The 12,893-nt window shown below is 42.4% G+C and overlaps 1 protein-coding gene across 1 annotated transcript in view; it reads left to right on the top strand.

Moving 5' to 3' along the window:
• Positions 1-11,084, top strand: part of CFAP95 (cilia and flagella associated protein 95) — a 103,562-nt gene extending 92,478 nt beyond the window's left edge. The window contains exon 6 of the mRNA XM_056118780.1: positions 10,902-11,084. Within this exon, the coding sequence (XP_055974755.1) occupies positions 10,902-11,084 (183 nt within the window). The remainder of the gene's footprint in view (positions 1-10,901) is intronic.
• Positions 11,085-12,893: the final 1,809 nt, after the last annotated feature.

The following is a 12,893-nucleotide window of genomic DNA, read 5'->3' as shown; positions in this document are numbered from 1 at the left end:
TACAAATTTTTGTGCACAGATCAAACATGATTGCCACTCAGTGCCTCTCTTGCAAACCACAGAACCCCAAAGGCGAGAGGGAGAGAACAAAAGGGAATGACCTGCCACAGAGGCAGGGTGGGATGGGGGGATGGGGGGTGGGAGGGATGCTAGGACCCGTGGTGGTGGAGGATGGGCGCTGGTGGAGGGATGGGTACAGAAACATTTTTTAAAAGAGTAAATGGAATACTCCAGATGAGTTTGCTTACAGGCCCACGAGATAAGAATGATCAGTGCTGGTTGAACACCAGGTGGTTAATGACTGTCTGTAATGATGGAACACAAGGTTAGTTTGCTATGAATGATCTGGTCAGCAAACATTATGCGTTTTTATGGAAGATCTGGATGAAGGAATTGTGATGATGCTTTTAAATTGTATTTTAATATTAAATTAGGTAGAGTCAACTCATGTTCCAGAAGGCAGGCCTAAAATGGAAAATAACCTTGAAAAGTAAAAGTATAAAAAAGATCCTAAAGAGAAAGAATTCAATCAAATAAACATAAGCACACAAGAATCCCTTGGAACAGCCATCTTCATCCTTTTTACATCTGCCAACTGGCCTGTATCCATGTGCCTGGATCAGCAGTTATAAACAAGGTGGTAGACCAGGTTGACCAGTAGTTTTCAACATTTCTAAACTTGTGTACCAGTACTGGGCCAAGGACTGGTGGTTGAAGACCACTGACTTGGAAGATTGGGAAAAATCAAGTAGGGAATGGGTATACAGTTGACTAAGACATAGAAATGATATTTTACTCCGAACAGTAGTTTTAGGAGATAATGGATAATGGTATTTCCTACACAATTTTTTTAAGTCACAGCAGTAATGTCTTTTTCAAGTGTTACATAATAGTCATGACCTACTGTTTTGTTAAAAAAGTAAAATAAACTTGAGGGGAGTAATGGAATAAAGAGGTGGACTAGATGTAACACAGGGATGGTGGCGGAGGATCATGGGTTCCCCTCAGATAAAGAGGGGAACACCAAATAAAGGTGTTGGGAGGATCCTCCCAGGATGGGAGAAGCATGCTGAAAGTAGACTATAGACCAAACATGATTGCCACTCGATGTTTCTTTTGCAAACCACAACACCCAAAAGGAGAGAACAGAGGGGAATGCCCTGCCACAGAGACAAGGTGGTATGGGGGGGATAGGGGGGTGGGAGGGATACTGGGATCCGTGGTGGTGGGAAATGGGCACTGGTGGAGGGATGAGTGTTTGATCATTGTATAATTGAAACCCAAACACAAAAATGTGTAAGTCTGTAACTGTACCTCATGATGTCTCACTACTGAAAAAATTTTTTAAAAAAAAAGTAGATTGGAAGATCAAAAAAAAAATAGGTGAAAAGGATTAAGTGGTGGTACTGATTGAGCTATTGTAGAAGCAGAGGACCTAAGGACAGTGAGGTGAAGGGTGAAACGGAAGTGGCTGGGATTTATATCGGATTCCTGTTGCTTAGGGGGACACTGATGCTGTTAGTATCTTGGCAGACAATCACTTTTAGTCTTTCATGAGTACAGATTTATTGAGGAAGCAACTCACCACAAGGGCACTCCTGAAACAGTCTAACCTGTCTTTTTGTCATCTGTTACAGATAAGAAGAAACAATAGAAATCTTAGTGGGTTTTTTTTTCCCCCTGTGGGCTGAAGCACAGCAGGTAGGGCGTTTGCCTTGCACACAGCCGATGCAGCCAACCCGATTCCTCTGCCCCTCTCGAGGAGCCTGACAAGCTACCGAGCGTATCTCGCCCGCATGGCAAAGCCTGGCAAGCTATCCATGACGTATTCGATATGCCATACACAGTAACACCAAGTCTCATGATGGACTGGGCCCGCTCGAGCAAATCTTTGAACAACGGGAGGACAGTGCTACAGTGCTACATGTCACACCCAGTAATGCTCTGGGGTTACTCTTGGCTCTGCACTCAGGAATTACTCCTGGTGGTGCTCAGGAGTACCATATAGGGATGCTGGAATTGAACACTGGTCAGCTGCATGCAAGGCAAATGCCCTCCCCACTGTGCTATCACTCTGGCCCCGAAAAGTTTAGTTTCAAGGCAAACTTTTCTCTATAGTGATTATTTTGCATCTTCAGTGATTTCTGGCTCAACTTAGGGCCTTTTTCAAGGTCTAGGTCTTAATGGTTCTTTTTTGTAATTGAACAATGGTGCAACTTTCCTTTCCTTTCAGACAGAATCTAGGACATACCAGTGCTCTGTATCTCTTTCTGTTCTTCATGGCTTCCTGATGGACAATGAGAAATCATAAAATTTATGTCCTAGAAACTTATCCCTCTCATTTTACATGATCTCAGAGAATTTATCTATTATCATGACTTCCTAACCATCATTCATGAGGTTTAATTTATTTTTATATGATTTCAAACTTAAAGAAATCTACAAAAATAGTACAAGGACCTCTCAAGTAATCTAGTAATCTGTCTCTCCGTCTCTCTCTTTCTCTCCTTCCCTCTCTCATTTTTGGGCAAAACTGACAAGGCTTAGGGATTCTTCTGCTCTGTACTCAGGAATTAAATTACTCCTGGTGGTTTCTAGGGTCCATATGGGATGCCAAGGATAGGACCTAGGCTTGCCTCACACAAGGCAAGTCCCTTACCTGCTGTACTATCTCTCCATCCCTTCCCAAGTAATCTTTACCTAGAGTTCACAATCACAATCACGACCATCCTGTTATTAGTCGATTGCCTCGAGCAGGCCCCAGTAACGTCTCTTCGTCCTAGCCCTGAGATTTTTTTTTTAAAAGTGCCATATTCAAGGCTCTTTCAGAGTTAGGAGAACAAGACCCTTCATTGTTACTGGTATTTGGCATATTGGGTACGCCATGGGGAGTTTGCCAGACTTTGCCGTGTGGGCAGGTTATATTCGGTAGCCTTCCAGTTTGTCCAAAGTAGGAATGAGATGATAAGATGTCGCGGGACCGCAAATGCGGCCGCACACTTCCGGGAGCTGGGTTTTATAGTCTCTGAGTCTTGGCCGTTGATGGGATTACACGGCACCAGGAGGCCAGTTGGTGGGTGTGACCCCGCCTACTGGAATTTGGAGGATCTGGGTGGAGGATGCTCAGCCCCTATCCGAGTAGGCTTGGAGATCTCAGCCCCGGGATCCGCGTGCCCTCGTTTCTCTGCCGGTACCTTCATGTGTGCAGAGAGAGTGGTCTCAGCATGGTGGTGGCTGGTTCTGGAGGTCTTCGGCTGCCGGAGCCCTGGTCAGAGCGGGGAGGAAAACTCAACCCGCTCCCCTCCAAGGGGCCCCGGCGAGGACAGCCAGGTGCAGGGACAGGAGACTGCGCTGTTCTCTTCCGGAAGCTGGGTTTTATAACCTAGAGTTATCAATTTATTTTTTACCATTTGAGAACAGCTTGGAGATATAATGCTTCTTTATTGCTACATAGTTCAAGGGGTGTTTTCTAACACACTTGCAATGTTGATGTCTAATCTTTTACATTTTTCAACGTGAGGAAAATTTATAGTGAGATTATGTCATCTTCCTCACACCCATTTTCAAATACCATACACAGTCCCAATAGCTATTTTTTCCCCAACCTGTGATGACTGCTGTGCACAGGGCACTGATCTCTTGTCAGGCCATCTGTCCTATAGCATCACCTTCCAAATAAACATTTTGCACTGATGTCATCTCCAATAAAAAATGTCTACAATGTGACTCATTATCCCAACTCCTCAAGAATGTCTTCCCACAATCATGTCTGTTCCATGACTTTATGTTGGTTATAACATTCCCTGTGATCCAGCTTTAAAACTGTGGATCATCTTTGGTTATTTATTTCTTGTTAGCCAGGCACATTCCTAAAGTTCTTCCACGGAATGTGAGTTTCACTCTGACTCTGCTTAAGTCACTGATTCCCACATATTTGACATATCAAATTCTTGCTGTGTATCCTGTACCTAAAGGACTCAGAAGTCATTGCACTGAATAAGTGTTTGTTAGAACTTCTGTCTGTGTAGCACTAGAACAGTAGACCTGCTGGCAACACAGTGTGGTCATTCACAAATATGTTTATATACATAATTTCCAAACAATTTTCCCCCACTCCCACTAAATAGATATTGAATGAGCATTTCAATATTATGTTAGGACATTGAAATCATAATTCTATGAGTTGTGTACGCAGAGAAAATGTATCTAACCCATCATTGGCCTTCTTTCTGAGCACACCCTCAGTGAAAAACACTTAATTCTTCGATCTAGCTAAAGTTTCACCTGATTTTAAAATTTAAATATTTTCGATAGGAAGAAATTTCCCTTGGGAAAAAAATGTTAGTTTCTCAGAAATTCTCTCTCTCCATGCTCGGTTTGCAGACCAATTCACAGAGCAGAACTGAGACTGTTCTCTGTCCATTGCAGACAACACACTTGCAATGTTGGTGTCTAAAACTTCACTTTTGGAGATAGCTCTTTCCTAATGAGTGGCTCGCTATACCTAAGATTTTTGTTTATGTTGGACACCTGCTTTCATTCTGGGATTCTAGCATTTTGGTATAAGCTGAGCACACCACACTGATGTGACCTGCCCTTGTGTACTGAGTAATGAGCTTTCCCAGTAGGTTGCATTTTCCAACTTGTTGCTAGGGGGATTGAAGTGTCCGCTGTGCAACTCACTGGGAAAGGACACTCAGTAAGCAATGTGCACCTGGTTTTATATGGAGCTCATGAGCCTTCTCTTTCTCTTTGCTGATTTTGCTTGGCGTCCTTCTGTTGTAATAAATCAGAGCCACACATCCAATTCTACACAGAATTCTCCTCCTCCTCCTCCTCCTCCTCCTCCTCCTCCTCCTCCTCCTCCTCCTCCTCCTCCTCCTCCTCCTCCTCCTCCTCCTCCTTGCCTCAAGCTGTGGTTTCTGAGACTATGGAATGCAAAGCAGAGCAGCTTCCTCCTGGTAGTCCCTGCACCATCCATCCTCATTCTCAGAACCCTGCTGCCATGCTGTGAAGAAACCCATGCAGATACATGGAACGACCTGTCAGTGTGGCTGGCTCAGCAGCAGCCTCAGGTGAGATCCCCACAGCCAGCCAGCATTAACTGCCAATTAGAATGAGAGCTGTCACCAGCCCCAACACTTCCATTATCCCCAGATTTTTGTCTTCCCAGCTGAGACTAAGACATTATGGAGCAGGGAAATATTGTCTTTGCTATTTCCACCAATTCCGAAGCCAAAGAATCCAGCAATGAAAATGATTTTCCACTGCTTTGCAAGGGCTGGCTGTTTTAACCAACAGTAGCAAGTGCTACTGCTTTCATATATATATGTTGTAATAAATCAGAGCCATATATATGTATATATATATATATATATATACACACACACATTCGATATGCCAAACACAGTAACAAGTCTCACAATGGAGACGTTGTTACTGGGCCTGCTTGAGCAAATCGATGAAAAACGGGAGGACAGTGACAGTGATATACATATATATATATATAGAGAGAGAGAGAGAGAGGAGGTTCAGACTTAGCATTCTCACGCCAGAGGGAAGAACAGGTGTGTGTGTATTTTCTGCACATTCTGGTTTCTAGTGTGGTGTGCCTAGTACACCTGATAAGGCTTTTCCATTTTGGCATTAGTTACCAAGGCTTGTGGACACATATAGTACAGAAGTTAAGGTTCTTGTCTTCCACAAAGATGACTTCAATTTGTGACTTCAGTCAGCACTGCATATGGAGTGATCCCGGAGCACAGAGTCAGGAGTAATACCTGAGCATAGCTGAATATGGCCCGACTTTCCACCTTTTCAACAAAAACAAAAACTAAAGCCTGTGGACATTAAAGCTCTTTCTTTCTTTCTTTCTTTCTTTCTTTCTTTCTTTCTTTCTTTCTTTCTTTTTTCTTTCTTTCTTCCTTCCTTCCTTCCTTCCTTCCTTCCTTCCTTCCTTCTTTCTTTTTCTTTCCTTCTTTCCTTCTTTTTTTTCTTTTCTTTTCTTTATTTTTATAGAATCATCGTGAGGTACACAAAGTTGTTCATGATTGAGTTATTCTTTGTACTTTCTATCTATGGTTTTCTCTGAAAAAGAATGGTATCTAGAAGAAAAGTCAAGAAACACAGAACATTCTCAATGTTTTTATTTATTTTAACTATTTATTTATTTGAGGTGTTTTTGGTTTGTTTTGGGGCCACTCCAAGCTGTGCTCAGGGCTTACCCCTGACTCCGTTCTCATTGATTACTCCTGGCAGACTTGGCAGAACATATGGGGTGCTGGGGATTGAACCCAGGTCATCTATGTGCAAGGCAAGCTCCAAGAACATTTCCTTTGATCCCAAGAACATTCTCATTGTATTTAACAGTCAGCCTGTGCTTACTCAGAGGAGCATGCTGTGAATCCCACCCCTTACATACTTGAATGATGATTTTATTTAGAGCCCAGGGGACACATTTGGGATGATTCAGGCTTATTTCTGCTCTGTTGATACTGTTGACCCCACCAAAGACTTGAAGACTCCTGTTTTGTCTCAGCTCAAGGCTTGGAGTGTAGCTGAAAGCAGAATCTCTTTTGCAGACTTGCAGCTATTTCAGAATCTTTTCTGGGATGTAGGAAACCAAAGTGACTCAGGACTGACAACCTCTCCCATGGATCTCATTTCTCTAAAGTTCTCCCTATTCAGGTCAAAGGAACTCTGACAGATTCAAATCCAGCAGCAGAGAAATTGGGAAATCATTGGCTCTTTGCACTCTCATGCTTTCCTTTTCCATGTTTTTTCTTTCCTACCTACAGTTCTCCAGACTCTCTTTGCGTTTTTCTTTCACTTCAAATTGCATTTAATTCATTCTTCATGGCAAACATTTAAAAAGTATTATCTAATGTAGAACTCTGTGATCCAAATGACCTGTGTTTTATCATTGGTATTCTAAAGTCCTTATAACCGTGAGCTTCATGGCAAGATTATGATCTTGTTGCAAAACTCCCATTTTGCACATGAGAAGCTTCTAGGTTGCTCTTAGTTTGACATTTTTCTGCTCGTAGTTTGCCTTTTTTTTCTGGGAAAAGATTTAATGTATCCTAGGACTAAGAGACAGTTATATACATCAAAAGAGGCCAAACTACTAGTGATTCTGAATTGACTGATTCCTGCATACTTGGTTTAGACGATCCATAAAAGTAATGGCTTGGGCTTGGGGAGGAAGTGAATTCATTATATGCAGAAGTTCCAAGTTAGACCCCTGGCATCACATGGTCCCTGAAATACTACCAGTTGGGGTTGGAGCGAGTGATAGCACAGTGGGTATGGCATTTGCCTTATGTGGTTGACCTGGGTTCATTTCCCAACATCCTGTATGGTCCCTCGAGCACTGCCAGGAGCAATTCCTGAGTGCAGGAGCCAGGAGTAACCCCTGTGCAACATGGGTGTGACCCAAAAAGCAAAAAAAAAAAAAAATACAAGTTGTATTCTTGGTCTGGCGCCTTAGACCACTCGGCCATCCTGAGCCCGGCAAGCTACCGAGAGTATTCGATATGCCAGACACAGTAACAACAAAGTCTCCAATGGAGACGTTACTGGGCCCGCTCGAGCAAATCGACGATCAACGGGAGGGCCTTTATTCTTGGTAGTCTCCAAGCACCAATAGGCATGGGCAACAGAGCAAAGCAGAATCAAATATTGCAAGGAGCATCTGAGCACCTCCCTAAATATAATTAGACAATTCAGTGGTAATTGATTTTCTAGGATACCCTCATCATAATTTGGCCTTCGGTCTAAGCAGTCAGAATTAAAGGTGCTGGGCCTGATTTTTTTCTGTTCAACTTCATGCTATATGTGTTTTAGGTTTTTTGGGTTTTTTTTTTGTTTTTTGGGGGGGTTTTTTTGCATGAAAGGGTTCTCCTAAGCATTTTCCAGGGGCCCCAGAGGCTACTCTTGCCAATACTTAGCCAACTGAGCTTGCAGTTCAGTGCTGGTGCCTGGGAATGTGATGCTGGTTCAGCCCTGGGATGTCAGGGGCCACTAGCATCACTCTAGCAATGCTCAGGGACCTTTATGGAACACTTTACAATGTACTGGAGGCCCTGTGATTCTGGAAATTGAACCCCTGTTGGGTACCAGCAAGGAATGTCTCTCGCTGCTACTTACCACTTAAAAAAATACAACAGCATTCCTGAGATATAATCCATGTATCATAGAGCCATCCCTTTAAAGCATCCAAATTGCCATTTTTTTATACATCCACAGAGTCAGAAATCATTACCACAATAAATTTCAGAAGTTCATCATTCCCAAAGAAACCCATGTCTATATCCTTATACACATATTTAATTGATTGTGAGGGGTTGGCTTATAATTCTAAGGAATTGCCTCATACCTTATGGAGGACGAGTTTATGATCTGCTGCCTGCAAGCTGGAAACCCAGGAAGCTGGAGATATGATTTTGTCTAAGTTTGAAGACTTAGACAAGAGTACCGAATGAAGAGTACCGACGAGTGGAATACAAAGATTAATATCTCAGGGCCAGAGAGATAATCCTGCATCCCACACCCCCCGCTCTCCCTTCATTTGAATCCCTGGTCCCCCAAGCACCACCAGGGCTCCCTTCTGAGCACAGAGCCAGAACTGGACACAGAACTGGATCCTGAGCCCCACGGAGTATGACCCTTTCTCCTCCAGTCCCCTAAAGATTAATGTCTCAGCCCAATAGTCAGGCCAAAAGGGGACAAATTCTGACATCCTCTATCATTTCCTTCTGCTCAGGTTCTCAGTGTTTCAAACAATGCCTACCACATTAGGGAGGGCAAACTGCTTTACTAAACCCACCAATTTAATGCTCATTTCATCTTGAAAAGCCTCACAGACCAAGTTAGAAACGCTTAGCCAAATGCCAGTATTCCCCACAATCCAACCAATTTACACCTAAAATCAGCAATTCTACCCACTGACAGTCATCATCCCACCCCCACCCCCCACCTGTCTCCTGACTAAATCACCTTCTGTCTCTGTGCACTTCCTTAATTTGGACATTTCGTTTCAGAACTCTAAGTGTGGCTTTTTGGTATAGGGTCTTTCACTTAGCATAAAGGTTTTATACGTGGGGGGCTGAAGCAATAGCACAGCAGGGGCATTTGCCTTGCACGTGGCCGGCCCAGGTTCAATTCCCAGCATCCCATAGGATTCTCTGAGCACCGCCAGGAGTAATTCCTGAGTGCAAAGCCAGGAGTACACCCTGTGCATTGACAGGTGTGACCCAAAAAGAGAAAGTAAAAGGGTTTCATATGTGGGATATTTAGAATTACAGCAAGGAAACAAATGACCAAAGGTAACAGAAAATGAGAACTGGTCTACAGAACTGAGCACAACCCAGTGGGGGAGGGGCCGGGGAGGGGACACTAAAATCAGGGTGGAAGGAAGGTGATGCTCTGGAGGGAGTTGTGGTGTTAAAACGTTGTCTGCATGAAATCCGATCGCTAAAGGTATTGTAAGTCAGTGCATCAAATAAAATTTTAAAAGGTTTCCAAAATTATAGCATCTGACATTTCTTTGCCAAGTCAGGTCTCAGTGTGTGGACAGGCTACATTTTGTTCATCTGTCTTTCAGAGGATGATTTGTTGAGATTCCCATTCTCCTCACAGTACTGGAATTCATTTATTTCCACCTCTGGTCTTCAGTACTTTCTGCTCCCAGAATCCTTTTCCTGAAAGGTCACAGTCAATTATGTCAGTGAGCTCATCTACATAAATCCTTCTCTGTGCATAAAAGATGCTAGGAACTCACGGAGCAGGTGTTTGAAGCTCTCCAGATCTCTCACTGGGACACAGCTGGAGTAGAAACGAGCAGGTCCTGCTCCCTCTGAGTAGGTGATGCTCAAATCTCTGAAACAGATCCTAATCTGATAAAAAAGAAGAAGAAGAGGAGGAGGAGGAGGAGGAGGAAGAGGAGGAGGAGAAGGAGGAAGAAGAAGAAGAAGAAGAAGAAGAAGAAGAAGAAGAAGAAGAAGAAGAAGAAGAAGAAGAAGAAGAAGAAGAGGCGGAGGAGGAGGATGAGGAGGAGGAGGAGGTGGAGGAGGGGGAGGAGGAGGAGGAGAAGGAGAAGGAAGTAGAAGAAGAAGAAGAGGAAGAGGAAGAGAGGAGGAGGAAGAGGAGGAGGAGGAGGAAGAGGAAGAAGAAGAAGAAGAGGAAGAAGAAGAAGAAGAAGAAGAAGAAGAAGAAGAAGAAGAAGAAGAAGAAGAAGAAGAAGAAGAAGAAGAAGAAGAAAGAAACCCCCAAAAGGCCCCAATGACATCTCTCTTTTATATAAAGTCACACAAATATTATAAGGCTTTGTGACTTTGTTATCAGATTTTGTATTGTTTCTTATTAAGAGTTTTGTGACAGGCTGGAGAGACAACATGGCAGGTAGGGCATTTGCCTTGTGTGTGACTGTCCCAGGTTTAATCCCTAGCTTTCCATATGGTCCCCAAATATCGTTAGAAATAATTCTTAAGTGAGGAGTCAGGAGTAACCCCTGAGCATTGCCAGGTATGGCCCTAAAACAAAAACAACCCACCCAAAATTTTTAAAAGACTTTCATGAAATTCCTGGAAGGAAAATGGGATAAACAGTGTGTTTGTAGGCCTGGAGGAGTCAGTTAATTTTGGCAATGTTTAAATTCTCTCTTCCTGATATTTTCTTACAGATACTGTAAGGGCGGAGAGCTGACTGAGAGATAGTACATAGGGAGGGCCCTTGCCTTGTATGCAGCTGACCAGGTTCAATACTTGGCACCACATATTCTCCGCTGAGCACCACCTGGAGTGATCCCTGAGCACAGAGACAGTTGTAAGCCCTGAGCACTACTGAGTGTGCTTTCTACTTATTTCAGTCATTTAATATTTTTTTCTCATTTCCTTTTGTAGGATTATTCTCCTCCGTGTGAGTATTCGATGGTCCACAGAAAATGCCGTTCTCAGTTCACAGATCTAAATGGTTCCAAAAGATTTGGCATCAACACTTGGCAGGATGAAAGTGGGATTTACGGTAATTCACATATGAAAGAAGAACTCTACTCATTAACCCAGAATCCTATTGTTCCCATGTAAAATAATATATGGAGTTAGATCCTGTAACTAATGAAAGAAAAATATAACAAATGTGATGGGTTGATGACTTTCTATTCTAATAAAAGAAACAGAAATATTACTAAAACAGGTTTCTTTCAAAAAAAATCTTGCATTGTGGACTAATGTTTGTCTCCTGTTTTGGAGGGGGGGGGTGGTTGTTTGTTTTTTTAAATATAAAATAGTCTTATTTTTCCAGGTCTTGTCAAGAATCATGTAGCAAAAAAGTTCTTCAACTTTGCACTGTCCAAGAGCTAAGTTGATTTCAGAGACAGCAACAAGGCATGTTGCCAGTAGCTAGAAACCACCACAGATAACTGTGCTGGAGCAAGCACCAGGGGCGTTATAAATCAAAGTGGAAACCCCGACAAGATTTCACACAATAAATTACAGTTCCAAATGTTAAAATTATAAGCTGAAAAAAAACAACTGCTTTATTGAGATATGATTTATGTACTATACACAATCATATTTTAAAGCGATTCAATGATGTTAAGTACATTTACAAAGTTAAGCTAGCACCACGACAATTTTTGGAGCATTTTATGATTCCTATAAGAATATTAACTAATATTAACTAAATAACTAATTAACTAATTCATTAACTAATATTCCCCATTACATTCCAGGCTCTCATTCGTAAGGAACCACGAGCCTACTTTCTGTCTCTGTAGATTTGCTTATTTTGTTTATTTTTTGTAAGGGAATAAATAATGTTCTTTTCTGTGTACAGTATATCCACTCATGAGTTGGTGAATACTGGGTTATTTATTTTGGCTTTGTTACCACGTGCATGTATGAGTTGGATTGATCCACAAGCTGGTTGTATTCCTTGATAGGTCTTAGTTCCAGTGCATTTTTTTTTTTTGGCTTTTTGGGTCACACCCGGCGATGCTCAGGAGTTACTCTTGGCTCATGCACTCAGGAATTGCTCCTGGCGGTGCTCAGGGGACCATATGGGATGCTGGGAATCGAACCTGTGTCGGCCATGTTGGCTGCGTGCAAGGCAGACGCCCTACCCACTGTGCCATCGCTCCAGCCCCAGTTCCAGTGCATTTTGACCTTTGTTTTTTGGACTCTCCTCTTTCTCAAGTGTTTTTGAACCTAGGAAGGAAAATAGTTTTCAAACATCCACACTCTTTGCCCTTATGGAACCCAGGTACACATTGACGCTTGTAACTCCAATATCATATTATTGATTATGATATCATATTATGATTGTGTATAGTACATAAATCATATCTCAATGAAGCTGTTGTTTTTATTAAGTGCTTCTCAATTAGCTCACATGGAGCTTGCTCTCTTTCTATTCTGGGTGTCCACCCAGATGAACGTGTCTCAAAATTGGACCCTGATGCCCATTTCTGACAGCATTGGCAATGTTGGCCTGAGATTCTTTCTCTCTGTAAACGCAGATGCATTTCTCTCCCTCTCACACTGCCTTCTCACTGGCTTGTTTTCCTTTCCTTTGCTCTAATGTTCAGTTGCTCACCAAAGGTTGCCTTTACCTTGTATTCTAAATTGCATTGGATTTACCACCTTATGTAAAATTGTGAAGACATTTTTTCATTTACCATGACTTACATGAGAGAAAATCTTCCATTTGCCCAGAAATATAGTAAGATCGGCAAGGAGTTGGTTAGGAAATAAAACAATAGATGCGCTAAACACTGGCTTAAATATAGTAAAATCGCCAAAGAGATGATTAGAAAATAAAACAATAGGTGTGAAAAACACTGTTTTATGTCAGTTGGGTAGGTTAAAAAATACTCTGGAGTTTCTGTAAAGGGT

This window comes from Sorex fumeus, unplaced genomic scaffold (assembly GCF_029834395.1).
Source record: "Sorex fumeus unplaced genomic scaffold, SorFum_2.1 ptg000038l, whole genome shotgun sequence".
Taxonomy (NCBI): Eukaryota; Metazoa; Chordata; class Mammalia; order Eulipotyphla; family Soricidae; genus Sorex; species Sorex fumeus.
The sequence above is the reverse complement of the archived record's forward strand: the minus strand, read 5'-3'. Positions and strand labels throughout refer to the sequence as shown.